Raw genomic sequence first — 26,659 nt, 5'->3', positions numbered from 1 at the left:
TTTTAATCTCGGTTGAACGTTGAACTTTTTTTGCTTTTGTTTTCATTTAATATTTTCTAATCCAATGTTTGAGAGTACACATTCAATATTAAGTGTATACCTTCAACCGATAGATGTTGAATGTACATCTCCAACGTTTCAGTGTTCACACTTTATGTTGGAAGTATACACTCATTTATTGTGTGTTATATCCAAATGTTGAGAGTATACTTTTAAATATTCAGTATTTAAATCCAAACTTTAGTATGAACACTCAATAATTGGGTGTACACCCAATACAGTCAATGTTCGAGTATAAACACTCAATCTTTAGTGTAAATACTCAAGATTTGAGCGTATACACCTAAATTTGAGAGTAAACTCCCAAAATCGAGTATTAACACTCAATTTTGAGTGTAAACTCTCAAAATTAGAGTGTTTTTTTCCGTAAGGGTTTACTTACAAAATACTGCTGTGTTTCTTGATATTTAAAAAAATCATTTTAAATGCGTAAATAATATAAGAGAAATGTTAAATAAACATTAAAATAATGAGAATTCGTAATGTTTTAATTAATAAATAAAATATTTTACAATATTACATATATAATTTATTAATAATGAGAAATACGACGTGTTATTGGTAATTAGTTGTTAATTGCACCTATATTTTTTGTCTCTTACCAAGTACACGTGATATTTCTTCATTTTCTTAATGTATCGATATTATTAACAATATATTAATAATATAATTAACTAACAAACAAAACTAATTAATAATATAATTAACCCTATAATAATATTATATATCACGGATAATAGTAATGAGAAAAATCAATCGATGTACATTATATTTGGAGAATAAATACTAAAATAATATTGCAAGCTCTGGTTTCGTCATACAAATAAAACGCTTACGTAGTTATATAAATAGATACATCAATAATAGATGTATTTGAAAACTTCGGAGAATTTTTTAGGATGTATAACATTTTGTTGTCGTTTCTATTTTAAACATAAATACAACTTTAATAATATGCATTAACGATAAAAAATAAAATTTTATGAAACTGCGAAAGCGTAATTGGTAATCAAAACGATGAAACTAGAATCAAATATTCAATCATACAATGCACATTTCGAGAGCACTGATAAAAGCATCAAAGAAAAATTACTTTATCCTAAAATTGGCATGGTAAATACTATTTAATTTTACAAAAAAGATATTAATTTCAGTATGTATGTATAATCATTACGCAAAATTCGATTTTATAAAATGTGAAATGATAATAATTGATATACATTGATTTGATGTATGAATGTGTAATGCTCGTAAAGAAGAAAGAATACAGAAATAACAAAGATTATTACAAATTGTATTCGCTGACAATTTACAATTTAAATGTTGAAATTTACACGTATACTTATTCAAACAGCTTTTTAGCATAGTGCCAAATACGGAAAAAGTACTCATCTTTTCTAAGTAATCTCGCTTTCGCATACGAATGTATATCAGCGTCCATATTATGTTCTCGCAACCATGAACTAGTGTTTTCCGTGCTAAAGCTGATTGATGCGGTTTCACCTTTATCCATAATCTCAGCAATTGGTTCCACACACGATAGTTCTGTAACAACAAAGGGCAATTTTAATGATGAACTTGTAATCTCGTTTGTTTAAAGATAAGTAAAGTGATAAAAATGTAAGATAGTACATTTTTCTACAAATAGTAAAATAAGTAGGTAAGAAAAGAATAGAGACGAAAATAAAACATATGATTATAACAAGTCGTACCTGATACCGGAACAATTTTAAAAGGTTCTTCTGATTCTAAATGGTCGCTGAATCCGATTTCGTTTCGTGCAAAGATTCTTATAAGGTATTCATGATTTTCTTGAAGATCTCTAATGTTGAGTTTTTGAATGTCCGCGCCAACTTTTCCTACTTCCATCCACATCGTTTTCTTCGTATCTCTGATAGCAATTTTATAACCCTCCAGAGATGCACCACCATCTGATTCGGGCCTACCCCATTCGATTACCATTGTATTCGCTGCTATTTGTCTCATCTCTAACGGAGCCGTAGGTGATGATGGAACAACTACAAAGTAAGTTAAGAAGCACATTTTTATTGAGTCACTTTATAGTTTGGCAATAGAATATATAAGTCAACTTACTGGCATGAGTTTTTAACGTGATCGGTTCGGAATTGGTCGGTATACTAAGACCTAAACTGTTTTCAGCAAAGATTCTAAAGAGAAATTCGCTTTCTTTTAGGTTTTCTATACAGTATTGGTGTGTCGTAGCGTCCAAAGTAATAACCTTTGTCCATCGGGCACCTTTTCCGATTAATGGTCTTTTTTCAATTACGTAACCTGTAACACGCGCAAGACAAAATAATAAAATTTAATCAGTATTCCAAATTCATCTTTTAAAAGTTTGTGTTTTATTTGCATGTGTATTTTTACCTGTCAATTCTGATCCTCCTGTCGTAGTCGGTGGTGACCAATTGAGAGTGACACTTTTGCTTGTTACATTTGTCGCTCGGACATTTAAAGGGCTTGAAGGTGGTGCTAAAGAAAATTTAAATTTTATTACTGTGCACGACAATAAAAGAAAAAAATATTGTAAACAAAAACATGTTACAAAATGCATCAAAATGCAAGAATAGAAATAGCACAATCAATAGACGAGATATCATGTTATATGAAAACTTAACCCTGATCTGAACTATTATCACAGATAAGTTAAAAGTTAATACACAGTAATAAAGAAATGATGATGAAAGTAATAAACGTAAAAATACAGTCAGTATGAATATAATATAAAGCAATAGTACCGAAAACTAGAATAATATTTTACCTGTGCAAATTTAGCACTCGACATTAAAAGATGAAATTTTCCAAACTGCATTCAATTGTATTCGGTTTATACTGCTTTATATCGCTTTTCATTCCGTTCGTATAAAAAAAGAAGTGAAAGTTGCAAGAAAAATTTACCAGCATCTGATTTTGACATACACAAATCTATCAAATTTCATTCGATTAAGCATTATTTGTACTCGATTGTGTTGCTCTCTTTTTTGTTCATGCCTCCGGGGAAGGAGGGGGATGGAAATATGGTAAAATTAAAATTCGTGTTAAGGGTGATTGTCATTTTTTGAAACTATTTGAAATCTAAAAATGGGTGTTATTGCTATATCGTTCCTATTCGTACCTTTACGGGGATAAAAACCTGCACTTCTAACACAAATTTTTTCAACCTCGTGGGGTATGAACGAGAAGGAGATCAGTACACATTGATACAAACAATTCTTAATCAAATGGACATTGATAGACTTGCGTATTTAAGTGCTGGAAAATTTTTAAATTTTTGTAACTTTTATTCCTTTTTGATATAAACAAAACCGAAAACACTACAAACGGGTACAAACTGAGTACAATTAAAAGACAAAAAAATTAAAAAAATTAAGACGAGAGAAGTTGGGGATGGAGAGCCACAGAAATAGGACAAAGAGAGGATAAGCAGACAGAATCACGAGTCTCAAGAAAAGAAATAACAGAAAATTTCGAAGAAGAATAAAATACATTTTTAGATAAATAAAAATTGAAAATATGAAGAAGAGGTTTTCACAGGCAGTGTGGAATGGAAAGCAATATAATATGATCAGAAAAATCGAAAGGACTAGCCGAAGTAAGTTTACTCTTTTTATAATAAAATACAAAATAATTATGGTGATAAAGACAAAATTAAAGCAGACTAATAACCAGGGACCCGGACCGAATGAAATTAAGGTTCGGTTAAGGTTACAGTTTAATAAAAAGATTTGAAAACCGGTTTCAGTTTCGGTTTCTTGGCAAATACAAAAATCCAAAACCGTTTAATTACGGTTTTTTCGGTTTTTTTCGGTTACGGTTCCGGTTCTTCTAATATTATTTAATAAGTAATTATGTAATAGTAATTATTACGTAATTTCTATTTATATTTAATAATTTATAATATTTAATATATTATTAAATATTATAATATTTAATAACATTTAATAATGTTTAATAATAATTTATAAAAAATTATTTACGTATGAATAAAAGAATCAATTTAAATTGTGCTACCAATAAATCTATTGCTTCTAAAAAAGATGATTAAATAAAAAAAATAAGAGGAAAAGGCAAAAAAAGTATGAGTAGTTAGACAAAAATCCTAAAAGTTGCAAATAAAGAGTAATAAGCAAAATATGTACAATAATTTTTTATATCCAGAATATATATAGGGTGTCCCGCATCAGGTATGCAATACTTCATGAAAAGATAGACGGGATCAAGCTGAACATAAAAGTGCACTATAGTTTTTGGATATCTCCAATGATAGCCGAGATATTAATTTTTCAAATTGTACAAATAAGAGCGCGCTGAGTCGCTCAAGCTATAGCACTACTGTGTCAGTCAGTAGCTGTCGGCGGCAACTCGAGCGGCTCAGCGCTTTCCTCGGCGTGCTCTCATTTGTACAATTAAAAAAATTGATATCTCGGCTATCATTGGAGATATTCAAAAACTATAGTAGACTTTTATGTTCACCTTGATTCCGTCTATCTTTCCATGAAATATTGCATATCTGATGCGGGACACTTTATATAAAAAAAACATACAAATATGTAGTAATGAGACTAAATGCAGTGGTAATAAAACTAATATGGTACGCTGTAGTACATCCTAAACTAAAAAAAGTTTTAATAGAAAACACTATGTTCATGTCACATACGATTGTTGCAATTTCATAATTGCAATCTCAGTTCAAGGATGTCACATTAAAACCAGTTAGATATAAGCAGTAATATTCAATTAGACTCGAAGTATTATTAAGTAAAAATAATAATAAAAAAAGACAAAAAATTTAAATTAAAAATATAAAAATATTATGTAAAAGTAAATTTAAAAAACCGAAAAAATATACCGAAAAAAACCGTAAACCTAAAAAAATTTAATAGTTTTCGGTTACGGTTCCGGTGCTGTAAATTTAGCAGAATTCGGTTGTGGTTTACGGTTTCGGTCCGGCTAAAAAACTGGTTATGAACCGGTTATCGGTTTCGGTTTCGGTGCGGTCCGGGTCCCTGCTAATAACAGGTACAGACGATAGAAAATAATGTTTTAAAAGAAACGTTTTTTTTTTACAATTTTGCAAGACCGTTTTTTACTTCTTTCTGAATATCTTTTGAACAGAAATATTTATATAGGTTATCCCATTCTGGGATATCCTTTTTCCATGATGTCTAAATTTTTTATTTAAAAAAAGGAATTTAAATCAATGCTTTAGACCAGAGGTCGGCAAGAAATGCACTTCTCGGCCGATTTCAGCAAGCGCCGCCCCCATTATTCTTCGTGTCGCGCGCACGGCCTACAAATCGGGCGATTCAATGCTTTAGAGTCTAAACTGTCTAAAGCATTGATTTATATCTCTAAAATTTAGAGCCTAAGGTGCAAGTAAAAAAGACTGGATTATATTGGTTCTTATATCTATAAACAGGGACAAAATTAAAAAATGCACACTAAAGATTAAGTTAAAAGTTGAATTAACCCATTAATGTCCCATTATCCGTTAATGTCTAAACGGACGATTTTTTGGTGACTTTTTCGCAAAGAATTCATGTTCTAGTTCTTCAAAAAACTTTACTCTAAGTTTTTCTCATGTAAAATTTCGTGCTTTTTCAGAATTTGACGTCATTTTTTTCAAAAAAGCAATTCCAAAATTGTTATAAACATTTTTTTCGAAAAAAAGTAAATTTCTACTGACAGATGTTTTTCAATCGACAATATTACATTGAAACTGCTTGAGCTCAACCTTGGGAAATAAATTTCTTGCGTCCATGAACTCCAAACGTCAAGACCAATGACAGAGTTTTTCAAAATTTAATATGGCACTGACCAAAATAGCGCTCTAAATCTAAAAAATTCGAGCAATTTTTTTTCTACGCGAGAAAAAGAAATAGTTTGATAAAAAATGTTTTGGTATCAATCGAATAATACTTTCATATGTTTTTTGGATCGTTCATTACAAATCTGTGATCAGATTTGTAATCAAATCTGATCACAGATTGAATCTATAATCAAATTATTTGATTACCTAATTAATCAGTAATTAAAGACGAAAATTATTTGATTACTCGGTTAATCAGTAATCAAATTTTTAATCACTTGATTAATCAGTCATCAAAGACGAAAATTATTTGATTATTTGATTAATCGATAATCAAAGACGAAAATTATTTAATTATTTCGTTAATCAATTATCAGAGTCGAAAATTTTTGATTACTCGATTGATCAATAATCAATATCGATTGATCAATAATCAATATCGATATAATCTTTGATTATTAGATTAACAAATAATCAGAATAAGATAATTTTTATTATTTGATCAATTAGCATTTAGACCTAAAAATTTGGCAATTACTTTATCGCTCAGTAATCAGAATTAAATGTTTCTTGATTATTCAATTAATTATTGAAATAATATCAACGTAAAGCAGCAATCACACAGAAAAAAAAAATTTTACGAAATGTTTTTCTGTTCAATTTACAATATAAATTCTCCATTTTTAATAAGCAAACATATTGAATTTGAATAAAAAGTAAAATCTGGCATCAGAATGTTGATTTGTGAACGGCGAATTTATTGTCATAAATGAAATAGTTAAAATTACTCAAATTTTATCAACTTTAAAATTTATTTGACTCATATGGGCGCAGATGAGTTATAAGTTGTATTCCACAAATTCAATTTTCTTTATTTATTTTCTCTATACTTTCTGTATTCTATATGATATATGTATATTCAAAAACTAAAAAAAAATTTTTTTTAACTAAAAAATGAAGAAAGTAAAAAATTGAAGGTTCTCTCTTTACGTTTATCTCGAAATGGTGAGAACTGAGTAACGTCAATTTCTTGACGATTAAAAAACGTACTATGATTTATTCATTTTATTTCGTATGATGAACATATTTTGTAGAAAGATTTCAGTATGAATGTAGTAAAGTTTTCCCAAACAGAAATGAGTATCAGAATACTCCATGAATGTTTACACATAAAAATTATCACAGCTTTAGAAATTTTCTGCTGGCTACACTGCAATATTTGATCTACATTTTTCAATTCAACAATTCTGATGTCATATTCGTAATCAGCGACCCCAAAAATCCCATATAATGATTTTCAATCAATTTGATTGACTTCAAACATTTTTGACCGCCATCTTGAATTTGACATGTCTGATAACAGAATCACAATCAGTAACTCAAAAACCTTTAAAAACCTCTAAAAATTTGGATAATAAAGCGATTGAAAGAAATATTTACACACGGAAAGATCGAAGATTTCATAGATTTTCCCTCTTCTAACCGCCATAGTGGATGTTGCTATTTTTAATTGAAATATATTCACACGTCCATTTGAAAGTTTATGGTCCATGGACGCAAGATTTTCACTTCTCAGAGATATTTCCGTTTGCTGTGTGTAAATATTGATTTTAAAAAAATTTCAATAAAGAAATCAGCTTTTTTCACAAATAAATGAACATCAATTGTCCGGATCGCATTTTTTAGAAATTCTGACAACGGATATTAAAAATTCAGGAAATTTTATATAAGAAAAATTGGTTTAAAAATTGCTTGAGGATTAGATTCATAGAATAAAATACTACTAAAGAAAGTCACAGAAAATTTTCCGCTTGGGACTTAATGGATTAATGACATTAATTTTAGATTTCAGTCCATCATCTAGTACAGTGATACTGGAAGAAATAAGCTAAAGTATTACATAAATCAAAAAAATACTATTGCATTATTATGTCTAAAAACAGGCAGCTAATCTGTTGAAAGGCTAGCATAACATTGAAACTGAAGCATAGTCGAAAAAGAAACGAGTCGAATTCGCGAACGCGAGACTTCCTGCACCGCTACTAAGTCTCGTGTCGAGAGAAGAAAGAAGACACTGCTCCCCACGCGCCACGCATGTCACGCACGATCAACTAATTGAGCCGAAAACACCACATTTGCCGAAACGTCAAAACACATGAGATTCAACGGAATCAAAACAAGGCGGAAAATATTCACCGCAACGCGCAGAATTGTACGCAATATCAGCATCTGTACAAAGGACTACATTTATTAAAAATTATATTTTTGTAATACGACGTCGTGTTTCTGGATTTGTCTCCCCTCCCTGATTCTCGACTGAAACCTGCGCTAGCCCGGAGGGAGAAGATGGATCGTTTTAAATTTAATAAGATTTACATTAAGAGTGCACTAAAGATAGAATTCTTAAGAATGCGTTATAAATCATAATATTGTGCACACCATTTTATCTACAAAGTATATATAAATTTAATAATAATTTCCATCATCCTAAATATGCGACAAAAAATAATTACATTTTTTTACCAATTGTTACATTTGGAACTTAATGACACTGATTGGTTAATTAACCCAAGCAACACATATTAGTCAAGATGACGTCAAACTGATATCAACTTGAGGTCAAATAAAACGAAGTCATTTTGATGGCAAGTCCCTCGATATTGATTAATTTTTGATGTCATTTGGACGTCAAAATGACATCACATTGACCATTTTATAAAAATTTACCCATAAACTTGCATAGTTACATAATTGTAGTCATAAAGACAATTCCAATCACAATTTATAATAGAAATGCGATTGGGTAGTAACACATACAGACAGCAAAAAATTGTTTATAATATTACTACAGCCAAATAAAAAATATTTTTGACAATGTAATACATGATTTCCATGTAATTTTTCCTGTACAATCGAATGGCTATTAAATCGTTATTAGATTTTTCTCAAAAAGTCGATTTTCGTAATTTGTTCAAACAAATTTTGTTATAAACAAATTAAAACATTTTTTTACGCCTAAAATGTTCTTTTGGCCTAAAGTGAAGGTTCCAATAATTAATTTTTTGATTCTTCTGTTGGTCTAGCCATGATTAATGGGTTAATCAGTCACTATGTCATAAATATTGACACAGTGAGAAATGATGTCGAATCGACATCGACGTCTTTTTAATCATTATTTCTCACTCGGGTGAAAAAGAGAAGGGCAGTTGCTGCGCGAGTAGGCATAGTGCTTTTAATAATGTATTATTTATATACATGAAAAATAATTGTACTGAAATCTGTAACAAAAAATTCCCAGATAGCCAAGCGAGATTGAGCATATCGGGCAAATTAATGCACTGCATGTATGTTGTGAACTTGCCCATAATTTGCTGTCATTGTAATTTAACGTGGAACAAAGTTAGCATCAGGAGGGCAAATAAACTTCATGAGTTTATGAAATTGTAAGTGCATGCATTGAGGAATAATAAACTTATCACATTGACAGCAATTGTGCATGCATGTTAACAACTTGCCGTCAGTTTGTTGAATTCTAACGAAGAATTTTACATAATATCAGAACAACAGACAGTTTGAGGAAACACCTTGGCTTTAGTTTGATGAAATTAATAGGGAATAAGTGACAGCAAAATGACAACACGTTGCCTTCATTTGGCTATTTGGTTATGTAAATATAACTCAAACCTGACCAGGAAACCGATTGCGTAACTTTATTATCTGTGAATTAATGAATATTAACTTTTAATTAATGTTTATTAAATGTATAATTAATATTAATTTAATAAATTAAGATTTATTATATTATTTTATTAAATTAAATAAAGTTCATATTTATTGTAAATTAATATAAATATTAATTTATTATTTATTAATAAATATTAATTGCATGTTAATTGTAGTTACATACTACACTTACTTAAATATTAATGTAAAGCGTTGTCATTTATAATAAATTATGAAAACCCTAATGCGCCACAGACATAATAAGTTAAATTGGTAAGTTTAATAAATACATTTTTTAACATTGTATAATAACTTAATTAACAACATTATTTGTAAAACTTATACTTTTTTAGATATTTTGTAAGTCCGACCTACGTATAGAGATGAGAAGATAAAGTTAAATTAACTAAGTTAAAATAATTTTATGTCATAATATCGTTTATTTATTTATTACTTTATTTATTAATACAGATATTACTTTCCCTACAAAAATTTATTCTAATAATGCATTCACATACCAGATATAATGGAAGTTAATGAAAAAACATGAAGCCAAAATAGAATCAAGTTAAAGTCATTTTAAATCAATGACGAATTTCGAGTCATTTGATGTCTTTTTGACATTAAATTGATTAATGTGGCGACAGAAGGCGGATGACTCCTAGTCGCCACGCAACCCGGCAAACAGTGAAACACTCAGGAGTAAGAGCACGAGATATTATAAAAATGAAGCTACGCGCTGCCGCTACGAAAGGACCCCGATTCTCTCAAGTAAAGGCACACCATCCAGGGCAGTCGAGTCTTTTTTGATATAATATCGCAGTCTAGCATCTAACAACCTGGCGACGAGCGACAGCGAGTGGCGACTCCGTTCCATACCCGGATTGATTTTGCTGACGCGTCTACCGAGGGTATACCTAGCGGCCGCGAGTGTGGAGGTACACTTCCCCGAGGTACCATCTCCCGGACCTATTAGCCCTCTGGCTAAGGAGACCGCGGCAGTCGGGACCCAGACCGGAGCAGGAGCAGACACGGCAGACGAGTGGACGCAGACCAGAGAACCGGCCCCGCAGAAAGAAGTTGGGACACAGACCGGCGAGGAGATAGAAGTACGAATTCTAGAAGGTTCCGCTCCGACGAAGAACAACAGCACTACTGGACATACGCCGACCAACAGCACCAGAGCCGGGGGCTCCAAGAGACGAAAGCATTGGAAAACACGAGAAACGTCGAGGCAAGAAGAAGAAGAGAGAGAAGGAATTGGTAGGGTACCAAGACCCTAAGGTTACGTCCACCTTACTCCTCGACGGCAATAACAATTCTTGCAACTACCGGGTAACCAAGACCGAACTGCCGCTGGCGTGGAAGCCTAGGACTAGGCATAGACTATCATATTTTTATACGGCCTCCTACGGAAGCCACCTAAGCAAAACCTAACAATAAATTGTATATAGTGTACATAGGCTTAAATAAAGATAGACATATCAAGTGCTCCTTGTCTCCAGTTATTTCAACTTCCGAGCGAGCCAATCAGCGACACCCTACAATTAATATGTGTTGCTTGAGTAATTACTCTCAAACTCGGATTTTGTGTGCAGCATTTCTCATAGTTTACTATTTCATATTATTAACTCTGTTTTTTTAAGACAATAGATCGTTATACTCTTTTTCCATCTCGAAACGAAAAATTTTTAATAAAAAGCTTTCTTGAAAAACTTGAAAAGAAAAATAAATTAAAAAAAAATTTATTCTATTAGTTATTATTATATTTTTAACCACGTGAACACTAATAAGAAAAACAATAATAAAAAAAAATTTTTACATTTTAACCCATAAAAAACCTACAAATACTACAATGCATGAAGTAACTATATCAATCCATAACATTTCTTGAACATATTACCTTTACTTTTTCCACATTATATCAGAGATAAATGGTTTGTAAATCTTTTCTCTATTCAAATTTCTATTGATATTCAATGCTCTTTACAATTAGATGATAATTTCACTTTGCCTTGCCATAATAAATAAAAAACCTTTTGTAAATATGATAATTGATTTCTATTGAATGTCGAATCTTATGGAGTAAATTTAACAAATTCAGCAACCCAAAAATATAAAAATACTTTTTTTCCCTAATAGTTTCAGTCGTTAAGATTATAGTTTAGTCCTAAAAGTGTCACTTTAACAGTTATTTTTTAAGGTTAGTAAAAAATCCTGATCTGATGGGCCAAAATGAGCTTTGAATTCGGATTCAGCGACCCCAAAAACATAAAGATATCATGTTTTAGTCCGCCGGATATACAATTTATTTTTTGTGTACCTAGATTAGTTTTCACCAGTTTTTTCAATAGTAAAAATTCAAAAATAAAAGTTATTTAAGTTGGATCTTTCATTTAGCATAGTCACGGAACCCAATAAATATAAATATGACAAATGGGAGGTTTGTGTTAATGTCACCAAAAACAGGGCCGTAACTGGTCGTAACCAGATCAAATTTCAAATTAAGGGGAGCGTCTAGATTTGGAGGCCAAAATTAAGCACTTTTTTATGATTTTTTTTTAATGAAACTAAGCAATGAATCTTTTTGCGATTTTTATCACATATTGTGCATGTCTTTAGGTACTCAAAACAATTGTTATTACAAAATTTTGTTCATTTAATTATAAGTTGTAAGCAAAAATACACACAACTGCCTTGAAAAATTCCTTCCACACAGCATGATAACATCCAGTAGAATCAGCTAGCTGAAAGGAAAAAACCAAAGTTTTTTGTAAAGTTTGAATGAGTATAGCTTCTAAAAGAACCTAAGAAAGCCAAAAATTTATTATAAAAAATTCATAAAATGGCGCTTTGAAAAAAATTTTTCATTTTTTTTTAATAACTTTTTTTTTACATGACTTTTAATTTATATTTTAGGTTCACACAGAAGCTATACTCATAAACTTTACAAAAAACTTTGGTTTTTTGCCTTTCAGCCGATTCTACTGGATGTTATCATGCACGCAGTGTGGAATAAATTTTTCAAGGCAGTTGTGCATTCTTGCTTACAACTTATAATTAAATAAATAAAATTTTGTAATAAAAATTGTTTTGAGTATCTAAAGACATGCACAATAAGCAATAAAAATCACAAAAAGATCCATTGTTTAATTTCATTTAAAAAAATCATAGAAAAGTTCTTAATTTTGGCCTCCTAATGTAGACGCCTCCCTTAAGTGGAGGTTAAGAAAGTACTTTATAAGTTGTCGTGGTATTATTAGCTTCTTATTGTTAATCATTTTCTTTTATATCTTTGCGGTACGCGTACCGGTACTTTGATAGCTGTTCAATATTTTTGATATTTCTTTTACAGTTTTTTAAAGCAGAAAATGAGCAGAAAATTCTGGTAAATTTGTTTTTTTTCATGCTTTTTTTTATTAGTGGGGATCCTATCGTCATGTGAACATATTATCTCCACTTTTGGTCTTAATCTCCTGCGAACGAATAGAAGCAAAAAATTCAGGACTAGGGCAGGAAATTAGCAGATAATTAGCAGAAAATTTGCGATATTTTCAAATTTTTTTTTGTATGTCACATCGAATCACCATAACCCTAATAACTGATAACTGATTAGTTTTTTTTAGATTAATCTATCTTTCGGCGTGCTTGGAAATGTAAACTTGTGATGCTATTTAAAATAAATTTTAAATATCTACTACAGATAGAGACGCTTACCTAAAGGAGGGGAGTGTCAGTAGTCTGTTTGGCAATTGTTAAAAAAATACGTTGGGTTACTGTGACCTTGGTGTCATAAGGATGTACTATTTAATAAAAATTGATTTCTTTATCGAAAATTTATTGACTTTTTTAAATAAAAGATGCTCTTCTGCAATATGTAAAATAAATGTCTTTTTTGAAAGATTCATTTATTTTTTTGAAAGTAACATCTCGAGAGTATAATCCTAAATTTTGACTTAAAATATTAAAAATTAAGGAAGTTATAATTTTTTAAACAAAATGTTATTTAAAAAATTTGTGTTTTTTAAATAAATAAATAATTGTTTTAAATAAATATATTAAAAATATTAATTTCTTATAATTTGAATATATTTTTCTATATTTGAACTTTATTTCAGAATTTTTTTATAAGTTTTGAATACTTAATTTTTAAACTGCACCTCGAAGATTGCGTTAGGTCACGACCCAATGTGACAATCTTGTTCGAAATAAGAGATGTGACAACCAAGGGTTAAGGTGTTGGAAAAACATTCACACGGTAAGGATTAATAATCTGCAAAATTTCATTAAAGGGCATAGCAGGATAAGCATGTGTGTGCTGCCCCTGCACGGATTTGCTTGAAATTTTTACAAAAAGTTGGCATTGATGTGAGATTAAATTTCCTCAAGTATTATATCTGAAAAATAATTTTTATAGGAGTTATGGCGAATAAAGAAAAATAAAAAATTTTTTTTCTCGAAAACGGTTGAACCGATTTTGATGAAAAAAAAAATATGTTACGGGTTTCAATCCCACAATGTCATAAAACAAAATTACAGACTCTTTTTTTCAAAAAATACGGGTAAAAAAATTGTCAAGAACTTTTCGAATTTTTTTAGTGAGATCCAAATGGTACTATCACCATTTTTTGTAGAAAAAATCTATGCCTAATATGACATATTTAAGTTTCAAAATGATCGGAAGGGTACTACATATATAAATATATAAATATAAATATAAATATATATATATATAAATAAATATAAATAAATGTATGTGTGTGTGTGTGTGTGTGTGTGTGTGTGTGTGTGTATACACACACTGGCGCAAAAAAGACAAGCCGAAAATTTTGACCAAATTTTGAGGCAACCTTCAAAGTGATGCACTTTGCAAAAAATCATCCAAATTACATGTACTTTCTTTTAAATTAAAGCGCAAAGACTCTACTTTGAAAATTCCTAGGCAAAAGTTTGATTTGTTAAGTGTGAAACTTTTGTATCGCATGAAAACCAAACATGTTCTTTTTTATTAAAAAGAGTAAAAGTTTGTTATCATTTTTCACAAGTTTTTCCTTAAAATCTGGCTAATATTAATCCAGATTGTTAAAGTTCATTCTTTTCTAAGCAATTTAAAAAAAACATGGTTTATATGCGATACAAAAGGTTCGCACTTAACAAATCAAACTTTCGCCTAGGGATTCTCAAAGTAGAGTTTTTGCCCTTTAATTTAAAAAAAGTACATGTAATTTGGATGATTTTTCACAAAGTTGCATTACTTTGAAGATTGCCTAAAAATTTGGTCAAAATTTTTGTCTTGTTTTTTTTTGCGCCAGTGTATATCATTTTTAAATATATTATTTTATTTGAATTTGATAAAAAGTATTATCTAGGATTTGTGATTATTTCCCCCCCCCCCCCAAAAAAAAAAAAACGCTAGCTTCTTTTTTATTTTTTTAAAAAGGTAATTTTGTTGGGATAATATATATTCAGGATAATTGAGGCCCATGATGCCCGTCCACTGCGCGTTTATTCGCACATCTTAGCAATTTTTCTCAAAACTTTATGTAATCGATTCTGATTGTTTCCCGTTTGTTATACTTATCTCAATGTTTTTTATTTTTTTATAAGAGTTGTATGTTTATAGCCAATCACCCTGTATATTGTTGTACCCCTCGTTGGGAGTACGTTGGGGATCGCTGCCAGAGATCTCGCGAGGAGGGTATTTGGTCACTCACACCGTTTCTTCGTTTTGAACACTTTATATTATTCGTTTACAGTGTGCGAATAGATCGCGACATCGCAAGGCAGCGTGTCGCATCTATGAGTTCGCTGTCCACGACCCCGCAAAACAGAGTATCATGGTTGTGTATTTACAATGTTTTATATCAGTGATACACGACCCCGCAAAGCAGAGTGTCGTGTTATCGTGGTTTGTCTACTTCGGATTGACCCGTCCCTCACTTTCTTTCGGCGGTTTATATATCCGATAATTCGGTAGTTGGATCGAAAGAAGGGGAGAATTGCGTGAGGGCGTAAATTGGTCAGTATTCCAAATTCTGGCTTAGACAGCAAGTGTTGTCTAGAGAGCATTGCGCTAATTGTCGAGCGGATTGCGCGGAACCTCGCGCAATGCGCTCGATGCTAACTGCTGCAGCTGACCAACTTACGTCATCGTGCTACTGACACCTTTTTTATCGTTATGAGTGTGTCACTCATAACAATATATATTTAATAATATATTCGTATACATTATGTATATAAATAATAAAAAAAAATATATATTTATGTTTATATATGTAGTACCCTTCCAATCATTTTGAAACTTAAATATGTCGTACTAGGGAAGTCATATATTTTTTCTACAAAAAATGGTGATAGTACCTCACATGGATCCCACAGAAAAAAAATTCACAAACATTTTGACAATTTTTTTGACCCGTATTTCTTGAAAAAAAAGTTCCGTAATTTTTTTATAACATTGTGGGATTGAAACTCACAACATATACTTTCTTTTATTAAAATCGGTTGAGCCGTTTTCAAGAAAAACATTTTTTTTTATTTTTCTTCTTTTTTCCATAACTCCCATAAAAATTATTTCTTACAATTAGATATAATACTTGAGGAAATTTAATCTTATATCAATGATCAAGTTTACACTGTATGTTTAGTCTGTGATCTATACACTATATCCAACCCAAACACAATAGGTCACGACGATGAAGACACTCGCAAACTTGTTTGGGTCAGGTCACCTTTTCACGATCCCTGACCCATCTTAGGCCACACAACGTAATGCGTGTAAACAGTGGTGTACTATAAAGCGGTGTAAGTGTACCAGCAAATGCTAATAGATGGATCTGCTTTATAGCGTACATATATAAACTACTTATTACCTTACATTAGTCCAAACTTATGTATAGATCTACACAGTGTAAACAATTTGTTACTAGCCTACCTTAGGTCGCGGTATAGGTCAGGGTACAGGTCAGGTCGCGGAGTGTAAACTAGGCTAATGCCAACTTTTTGTAAAAATCTCAATTAACTTGAGTATTATTTTCAACTTAGATGTTTGCCATCTAATTGAGTGTTAAATTCAGTGTTATTTTTAAATTTAAGATTAACATTGAAATTAACACTCAATTAGATGGCGAACATTCAAGTTGAGAGTAATAACACTCTAATTAAAAGTAAATTAAAGAGCGAACACTCAAGTTGAATGTTTACACTTAATTGAGTGGTTACGTCCTAAATTATGCTCAACTTGAGTATTTTTTTAAGTGTTATTTTTAGTGTTTTTTCCGTAAGGGGAGCTTTTAAAAGTTCTTCTTCCACCTCTTCATATCAAATTAGAAATCATAAAACAATGGGTGAAAGCTCTAAATAAAAAAGGTGAATGCTACCAGTATTTACAGGAAAAATTTTTCAAACTTCTCTGATGCAAAAATTGCGGAAAGAAATTTTCGATGGACTTCAAATACGTAAAATGCTGAGAGATGACAATTTTGTCACCAAAATGAATGAAGACAAAATAGCAGCATGGCTGAGTTTTAAAGGTGTCACAGAAAATTTTCTAGGAACCCTTACGGAAAAAACGCTAAAAATAACACTTAAAAAAATACTCAAGTTGAGTATAATTTGGGACAAGTGGTAAACACTCAATTTAGTGTAAACACTCAATTCAGTGTAAACACTCAACTTGAGTGATCGCTCTTTAATTTATTTTAATTAGAGTGTTATTACTTTCAACTTGAATGTTCGCCATTTAATTGAGTGTTAATTTCAATGTTAATCCTAAATTTAAGAATAACACTGAAATTAACACTCAATTAGATGGCAAATATCCAAGTTGAAAGTAATACTCAAATTAATACTCAAAGCCAGCTGAACACTTTAGTTGAACGTTTATTTTAGATATTCGTTTTATGTCTATTTTTACCAATGATTAATTTTAATCTCGGTTGAACTTGCTTTTTTTTGCTTTTGTTTTTATTTAATATTTTCTAATCCAATGTTTAAGAGTGCACACTTAATATTAAGTGTATACCTTCAACCGATAGATGTTGAGTGTACATCCCCAACGTTTCATTGTTTACACTTTATGTTGGAAGTATACACTCATTTATTGTGTGTCATATCCAAATGTTGATAGTATACTTTTAAATATTCGGTATTTAAATCCAAACTTTAGTATGAACACTCAATCATTGAGTGTACACAGTCAATGTTCGAGTATAAACACTCCATCTTTAGTGTAAATATTCAAGATTTGAGCGTATACACTTAAATTTGGGAGCAAACTCCCAAAATCGAGTATTAACACTCAATTTTGAGTGTAAACTCTCAAAATTAGAATGTTTTTTCTGTAAGGGTTAGAAGAATCGTTAAATAATCTCCACTCATCAGACTTGTAACATCCAATAAATAACATTCAGTTTGTTCATAGTCCAAACCTTCGAGAATAAAAGAGTAATATATAATAGAAAAAGGAAGTAAATTTTCTACGCTATTTATTCACAGAAGCTCAGACCCGTCATACATATTGAATTTTCCCCGGGTAATGTATAGTTACGCAAGCTTGCACGCTCTGGATTATACATTTGTGACCCAAACTGCTTTTACAAGGTGTTTTTTGAGATTACGAAAAAATGAGCCAATTTGGCAATTCTGACCTTGAATTTCGATTCAACGGGTCGAAATATGTACATAAAAATAAACTAGTCTCGTCTGCCGGACCAACATTAAAAAAAATTTTTTTGACGTTAAGAAAAAATGAGCCAATTCAGACCTTGGATTCGAATTCAGCAGATCAAAATACATAAGGATTGACTAGTCTGGTCCGCCGGACCAACCACTTTTTTTGTGTATGCCTATGTACTTAGGTCGATAGATATGTCCAACATCAGCTACTGCCAGCTAATGACCTCATAATTATTTTTTTATGTCCTTCTTGCGAAGGGTGCCTAGGAACGAATTGTTGTCGGGCTGTATACAAACAGATCTGTCCCCTTTGTAATTACAGAGTACATTTTAGATATTTGATTTGAATTAAAATATTAAATCAAGAAAGATTTTATCATAAACGTCTTATTTTATCTTCAACTGTTACCGTTTCGACTTATTATTTTATTCTCTGACTGCGTTATACTTTCAAGTTTTAACCAATTTAAAACTTTCTGAAAGTAGAATGTCCCTTTAACCTTTTATTTTATTGTATTACGTGTGACATTCCGTTTCCAAAAGTCATAACTATTTACATTGATAGTTGTTGATCCTGAGGTGAGTTTTCTCTATAATTCAAAATATATTATTTCACCACAATTACTAAGTACAAATTCGATTACAATGGAACCATGTCTACTATATCAGTACCTATTAGCCTACATATTTTGACATTCCTTAGTTAGGGAAACATTTCATCTCGAGGTTGGCAACGTTTGCTCAATTTGATTGTATACGATGCTGAAGATGCCTCGAAGAAAGAACCGAAATGTTTAATATTATATTAAAGTTATTTTTAAATGTATTTCATTTAATGTATTTAGTTATACAAATTATTTTTTGCGTATTTTTTTTCGCACGTATATAGTTTCGCTCTCACTGTTATTTTAAACTTTTCTTTTTTGGAAAAGTTTTTGAGTTATGGCATTGTAAATATTAAAAATTGACCGTCAGGCCAATATAAGAGGTTCAAAAATATAAAGAAACAAGCTTTTATAAAAAAAAATCTTATATTATTATAAAAAATTATATCAATTCTTTTCAAAAGTATTTAAAGCTTAAAAAGCTAAAATTGTTACTTTTATATAAAATTTCTTCATTTTGCTACTTTAAAGTAAAACAAGTACTATTATATTGAAAAAATACATTTTTAATTTTATGTAATTTAGAAACAAAATATAGAGACAAAATAAAAGTTTCGATTGAAAGTTCTATCTTTGTTCTTTATAATGCGTGTTTGCATCGAGATATTTAACTTTTCGTAAGATGCAAGAAAATCGCAAGTGTATGTAAACTTTTGGACACAAAGATTAATTATATTGTTTTTATTTTTAATAAATGTGTCAATAATATAAACATTGTGACGCATACATATGTAAAATCATTTAAAAATATATGAATAAAAATATTATTAGATAATAATTTAAGAATACGTACAAAATATTACGCCAAAATATTTAATGAAATTTTAAAAACATTTTAACTCATGTTTTCAAATAACTATGAAAATATTAAACATTGTTATAACGTTTACTAACATTTAAAAAATATTTTTAACAAATATTTTTAAAATATTCTAAAAAATTGTAAAGTAATGTTATTAAATATTTCTAAACATATTTATAAAACATTAAATCATAATATTTAGAAAACTTTATAAAAAAAAAAATGTTGATCAAATATGTCTTACTTATTAGAGATGATACAGAAAACAGGATATAAAGACAACAGCACTGAAAGATGGCAGTAATATTGCAGTATATTATACAATTTTTTAATTACAAGAAATAGAATTTTGTCGCATCTATCTGATGGACTATAAATGTAATTTAGATTACATAGGACCACAAAATTTTTTTGGAAGCTTATCAGACTAGGTATTTCTTATGGATTTAGGTCGCTGAAACTGAATCCAAAGCCCATTAAATCTTATTATGTCAGATTTTTTCGGAAAAAAAAAACATCAAAATCAGGGGTAAAACATCAAATAAGGTCGCAATTATTTGAATGGGTTAGTGGGCTTATGGGTTTACGAATTCATGTAAACAAGCAGTGTTTCAGGTGATTGCGTCCTGTTACTTAGTTTTTTATCCCTAATTTTTATGTCTTTTTTCTTGAATAAATAAAAAACTTGACGTAATGGGGAACTTCTAATTCAGTTTCAGCGACCTAAAATCCATAAAAAATACCTGGTAAACTTCCGAAAAAAATTGTTTGTAGTCCTGTATTACTTTTCGCAATATTTTTGAAATGTTGCTGCAATATTGTTAAAATAATATTGTAGAAAAAATTTTTGCAATATCTGCGCAACATTGCACTGCAATATATAATATTACAACGTTACATCAACTGATGTAATAATCCTGCAAATTTCTGTGCTGTACAGGACATAAGGAGTAAAATAAGAAACTTACTCTTAACGATGATCATTTTGGTTGATGGAAATATGCCTAATAGCGCATACATGCTGTTTTCGGTAAGCTCTAACTCTGAGTTAAAGCAAAATAAAAGCGTTAACAATTAGATGTCAATAAGCGATATATAGGGGAGTTAGTAATCGATAACAAATATGTTTTAAAGACATTTTATATTTTGATTTTGAATACCTTATTACTTAGGCTGAATATGAGAAATTTAAAAAATAATTAATAAACTTACTTGGTCGTTTACCAGTTGTAATCGCTTCTTCGGCAATATATGGAGGACCAGTACCAACATTGTTTTTAGCTGTTATTCGGAAATTGTATGATGTATTCAGTTTTAGATCGAATATAGGAACATTAGTGACGTCTCCCTTTGTACTTGTAATCTGAAAAAATGGTATAAGTAAAAAAAGAATGTTAATAAACGATTGTCTCAGTTCTGTGACACGGACAATGCAAAACATACTAACTTTTTGCCAAGCTTTCTTTGATGTTTCTTTCATTTCGACGATGTAATCCGTAATAGGTGTACCGCCATCATTTTCTGGTGGTTCCCATTTTAATGTGAATGACGTTTTTGTCATTCCAAAAACTTCGAGAGGTCCTCTCGGCATACCTGGTACTTCTATTTATGGAACAAATAAAATATGTTCAATTATTTTGTAAAATTATTTTATAAAATTTATAATTTTTGTCAATTTAATATAATTTAAGGGAGTATACCACCTTAAAGCTTCAAAAAATCAAAAATTTTTTCTACATTTTATAAAAGTTTTAAATGTGTAAAATATAGTTTTGTAAAAGATCAGGATTTGAAAAATTTTGGTTAAAAAAAAATTCATCTTGGAACTTTTGTATTTTTTTCGAAACTATGTATAATTTTTAATCTAATCACTAAAAAATCTCTGGGACTACTGATTCTATTTAACCTATTAGCGCCTAAACAACCCAAATTTTGTCTCTAACTTTAGGCCAACACATTTTAATCTTGTTTAATTTGTTTTGAAATTAACTTTTCTAGATGTTTCCGCTCTTCACGATGCGATCACTTAGAAAAGTAAAAAATATTAATTTTTATTGTTTCTAGACAAATTTAAACAAAAAAGTTTTTTTAGTCTGTTTTTTTAAAGAAAATAACCGATTTCTTAGGGAGAAGTGCTGTTTTTATATTGGAAACTGCACAAAATGTGTTATTAAAACTTGTACTTCAAAAATATGTAGGTATTTTTTTCTATTTTTTCTGAATATGGCAGACTAAAAAAATTGTTGATTTATTGACGTTTTTCTATTTTATAACGCTATTCATCATCCTTGAAAAATACCAATTTTCATATGCTAAAGTTGGATATTTGTTTTCATTCTACGTTGATGAAAGATTTTTTTCGTAAAGAGGAACTTTTTTTCTTCTAAAAACTGCTAAAAAAATTTTTTTTTAATTTTTATTATCGCTATATTTTTTTACATTAACTTTTTTACTGATTTGCCTTACTGTTTCATACTAAAAAACACATATTAAATTTTTTTTGGAGGGGGATAATATAATGGTAGTTTCTTGAAAAGAAATGTTTAAGGAATATACATGAATTTTTTTTTCAGATTTTTTGAACTATTATTTATATGGTTATAAGGGCGAAGCGAAAATGACCCATAGGTAGTGTTAGAGGGTGCCAAAAAACATGATAGGGATTGAGGGTTAAAAATTTTTTAATTTTTCATGAAAATTGATATATTGAGGTTTTTAGGATCGTTTATTTTGAATTTGCTGTCAGATTTGCAAAATTGAAAATGGCGTATTCAAAAATTGATATTTTGAATATAAAAAATGTTTATTTCTTGTTAATATTTTTTGTAATAAGTTTTATTATATAATTTCGTAGAATATGATTTTTTTTTGTTGTATCATTTGAATAAAGCATTGCTAACTATTACATCGTAACGTTTTTTGCCATCTTACATCTAATGTTGCTCGACTCTCACCGCGAGTAGGTAGACAAACATCGAGAATTATTTTTATTTTTTATTTTTATTTGTTGTTGCTTATTTTTTAATTAAAAAAATTTTTTCTTTAATTTTTGTCATTTGTAAAAATTTTATCGTTGTTTTTATAATTTTTTAAACTTTTTGATATAATTCTTGTTAAAGCAGGGTAGGCAAAAGTACAATTTACAATTTTTACAAAATATGTAAGTTCTTTTTCCACATTTTTTAACATTCGAGCAATACCTATAATATCCAGTTGTTACATGTTTCTTAGATCTCTCGGATTTTCTGCTTATGTAACTTTTAGAAACACTCAGTGTAAAATTTTTTATTGCAAATTTCTTTTTTTTGTACAAGCAGTATACCATAAAATTTAAAATCCGAGAGATTTGAAAAACACGTAAGTGAAACAACTGAATATTATACGTATTGCTCGAGTGCCAAAAAATGTAAAAAAAATTTACATATTTTATAAAAATTGTAAATTGTATTTTTGCCAACCCTGCTTCAACAAGAATTGTATCAAAAAGTTTAAAAAATTATAAAAACAAAGGTAAAATTTAAAAATGAAAATGAAATTTAAAAAAAGATAAAAACAAAAATTTAAAAATAAACAACAGAAATTTAAAAAACAAAAAAGTAAAAATGATTCTCGGTGATAGTATACCTTCTCGCGATGCGCGATGAGAATCAGGTAATCAGATATAAGATGGTAATTGAAATACTATGTTTTATTTAAATATTGTTTTATTTAAATAAAAATGAAAAAAAGATTTATCATACTCTACGAAAATTTATAATAAAACGTGTTTCAAGAATATTGACAAGTGAAACATTTTTTTATTCGAAACATCAATTTATAAAATTCTTAGACTGCCATATTATATCCGCTATTTTGTAAATTTGACAGTAAATTCGAAATCAACGATCCTAGAAACGCCTATATCTCAATTTTCATAAAAAATTGAAAAATTTTTTAAAATTTGTCCGTCATATTGGATCCACCATCTTAAATTTTGCAAATTTGACAGCAGATTTGTAATCAGCGACCCCAAAAACTCTTATTTATTAATCTTCATGAATATTTTAGTATTATAAAGTAATAAAACATCGAAAAAATAGATGTAAAAGAAAATTCGGACGCCTTTTTTAGTCTGTCACATTCAGAAAAAATTAGGGTAATTATTTACTTATACGGAGCCACCCCCGATTTCAATGTTTCTTCACATATGTTATCAGAGACATGACTCTGAGTAACTTTTTTCCTTATAACTTAATCGTCGGTCATTGTTCGTTAAAGAGTTATTAAAAAAAGAAATTTGAAAAATATCAATGTAAAATAGAACAACATACACACACACGCACGCACGCACGCACACACACACACACACACACACACACACACACACACACACACACACACACACACACAAAGGGGGAGTGCAAGTGGGGAAATCTTCGACCTTCTCCTCTTGCACCCACTCCGTTGGGTGCTTTGTACAGAAATACGCAAAAGTACGGTACTTTGTTGAGAAATAACTGTCACACAAAATTTCCACACAAAATTTGGTGTGAAAAGAGAATGTATTCTCAGAAAACGTGTGGGCGGGGGAGAGACTCCGCCCCTCCCCCTGCACCCCCTCCTCGTAATTTTCCTAACTCTAACCCACCATTTTACTTTGCTATTTGGTTCATGTGAAAACATTGGAAACGAACAGCGTGGAAAGTCGCAAACCCACAGTACAAGAGTGGTACAATACAAGCGTGGACATCGTTTACTTTACGTTCAAGTTTATTAATATTACAGTAAAAGTGCCAAATGGGTTTGTTTCGTGTAGAAAGTTAATAAAAGGGCAAAAACCAAGAAAAATGCTGAGTTCGAATATTCAATTTTTCAATTGTACTTGATTAAACAACGTCCACTCTTATACTGTACCACATGGGTTTGCGATTTTCCACGCTGTTCGTTTCCAATGTTTTCACATTAACCAAATAGCGACGTAAAATCGGTGGGTTAGAGTTATTAACAAAAGAAGTTTCTACATTTTCACATTTATTTTTAGAGGCTTCAGGGTACTATATTCCCTTAAGGTCGTAATTTTGTTTTTACCTAATAACGTTCTCGTTTGAATTGGTTCGGATTCCAAAGGATCTGATAATCCGACAGCGTTTTTAGCAATTATTCTGAATAAGTATTCGACATTCTGCTGCAATTTCTGCGCGCAGAAAGTTTCGACTTCTTTGTCGACATCACCTATTTTTATCCAATCTTTTTGATATACTTCACATTTCTCGATAATGTATCTTTCAAGTTTCACACCACCATCATCTATTGGTGGTCGCCATTCTATAGTAACACGATCTTGTCTAATTTCTTTTACGATAATTGGTCCTTGAGGTTTGCTCGGTTTATCTGCAATTTGTATTGAATATTTACATTATAAATTTAAATATATTTTGAAACTTTTATCATTAATTATTATGCAAAATTATTAACCTATGACACAAAGATGACATTCCATAGATGAGCTACCGGCTTCATTTGATGCTTTTACTGTATAGATGGCTGTGTCGTTTCTAACAAGCGAAGGAATTGTAATAATAGATGTATTTATTGTAGACTCGATGGAAATACGTTTATTAGTTATTTTCTTATTATTTATCGTCCATGTTACTTCTGGTTTTGGAAAACCACTAAAATAAATATTGACTTTCCAATTATCACCCACAGTTAGTTTTTGGTTTCTTAAGTTTTCTTCACAAGTAATCTTTGGAGATTCTTGAATTTTTAATTGACACGATGTTTCCGCCGTACCCACATCATTTTGGGCTTTAACAGTAAATGTAGCTGAAGATGTCTCAGTGGTTTTCTGAATAGTGTATTTAGCTACATGATTTTCGTATATAATGTCATTATCTTCGAAAATCTTGCCATCTTTCAACCTAGAAAATGATTGTTAACAGGTCGAGTATAGCAGTTGACATATTTAGTTATTGTAATTAGACAAAAATTAAATACAAATAAAAATTACCACGTAACACGAGGTGTTGGTATACCACCAATTACGCAAGAAAGTGTGACAGTCTCTTCTAATCCAATAATGATGCTCTTGAGTGCTTCGAGAATGGTTGGTGGCTCTAACGCCGACAGCTTGGAAATTTTTAGATATGGTGTATTTGGAGATGCTTCCCCCGGTCCAGCTTCATTAATAGCTGTTACCCGGAAAGTATATTCCTTATCAGCAATTAAATTGGTCAATTTATATGTAGTTCCGATTATTGTCTCCGTGATCCTGCTCCACCTAAAATCAAATTATTGTTTTAATTACATATAAAATTGTAGAAATATTGGAATTGAGAAAACATTTCTTTAAAGTTCATTAAAGTCCACAAGCCCATCAAATTTTACGTTACTTACAAAGTTTCTGCCCTTTCGCAATATTCTAAAATGTATTCTATGATCGGGGAATGCCCATCAAAATCTGGTTTTTTCCAATGAAGAGTAATGCTACTATCGGTTATTTCAAGAGGTTCCGGGATTCCTGCTGCTCCAGGTACCTCTGTAATGTATATATATTTTTTATTATATTTTTTTTATATTTTGAATAAAATCGTTTATTTAAATTATTATATTTTTAATATAGTACTTACGCACAACAATGACATTGATTTTTATACTGTCCTCTCCATGAGGATTAATTAATTTTAAATTATAATCACCAACATCTTTTTCTTGTGCGTCTCTGAGTGTTAAGATAGCTGAGCATTCGTTGATAAATGGAATAATTCGTTTGGACTTTTTAAGAACACGATTGTTGACAGTCCATTCGTCAGTTGGAGTTGGTTTACCCGTGAATTTCACAATGATATCAATGTCGTCGCCTTTCATCGTTTTGTATTTTCTGAGCGTATCAGGATAAATTCTAGGTGGCACTTCAATAACTGTAAT

The 26,659-nt window shown here is 30.3% G+C and overlaps 1 protein-coding gene across 12 annotated transcripts in view; it reads right to left on the bottom strand.

Moving 5' to 3' along the window:
- Positions 1-530: 530 nt before the first annotated feature.
- The window catches only part of LOC105839056 (titin), a 221,105-nt gene continuing 194,976 nt past the window's right edge, over positions 531-26,659 (bottom strand). For 11 of the 12 annotated variants that reach the window (XM_036288720.1, XM_036288732.1, XM_036288726.1 and 8 more), the window contains 11 exons: positions 26,362-26,652; positions 26,129-26,270; positions 25,743-26,012; positions 25,208-25,653; positions 24,821-25,123; positions 21,201-21,355; positions 20,966-21,116; positions 2,446-2,550; positions 2,155-2,352; positions 1,773-2,078; positions 531-1,605 (listed from right to left, as the gene is read on the bottom strand). In XM_036288720.1, the coding sequence (XP_036144613.1) occupies positions 1,403-1,605; positions 1,773-2,078; positions 2,155-2,352; positions 2,446-2,550; positions 20,966-21,116; positions 21,201-21,355; positions 24,821-25,123; positions 25,208-25,653; positions 25,743-26,012; positions 26,129-26,270; positions 26,362-26,652 (2,570 nt within the window). In that variant the 3' untranslated portion in view covers positions 531-1,402. Of the gene's footprint in view, positions 1,606-1,772; positions 2,079-2,154; positions 2,353-2,445; positions 2,551-20,965; positions 21,117-21,196; positions 21,356-24,820; positions 25,124-25,207; positions 25,654-25,742; positions 26,013-26,128; positions 26,271-26,361; positions 26,653-26,659 lie in introns of those variants that run through there. The other variant, XM_036288728.1, reaches the window with a different exon arrangement.

The sequence above is a fragment of the Monomorium pharaonis genome, chromosome 6 (assembly GCF_013373865.1).
Source record: "Monomorium pharaonis isolate MP-MQ-018 chromosome 6, ASM1337386v2, whole genome shotgun sequence".
Lineage (NCBI taxonomy): Eukaryota > Metazoa > Arthropoda > Insecta > Hymenoptera > Formicidae > Monomorium > Monomorium pharaonis.
Note: the sequence above shows the minus strand (reverse complement) of the source record. Positions and strands in the feature narration are given on the sequence as shown.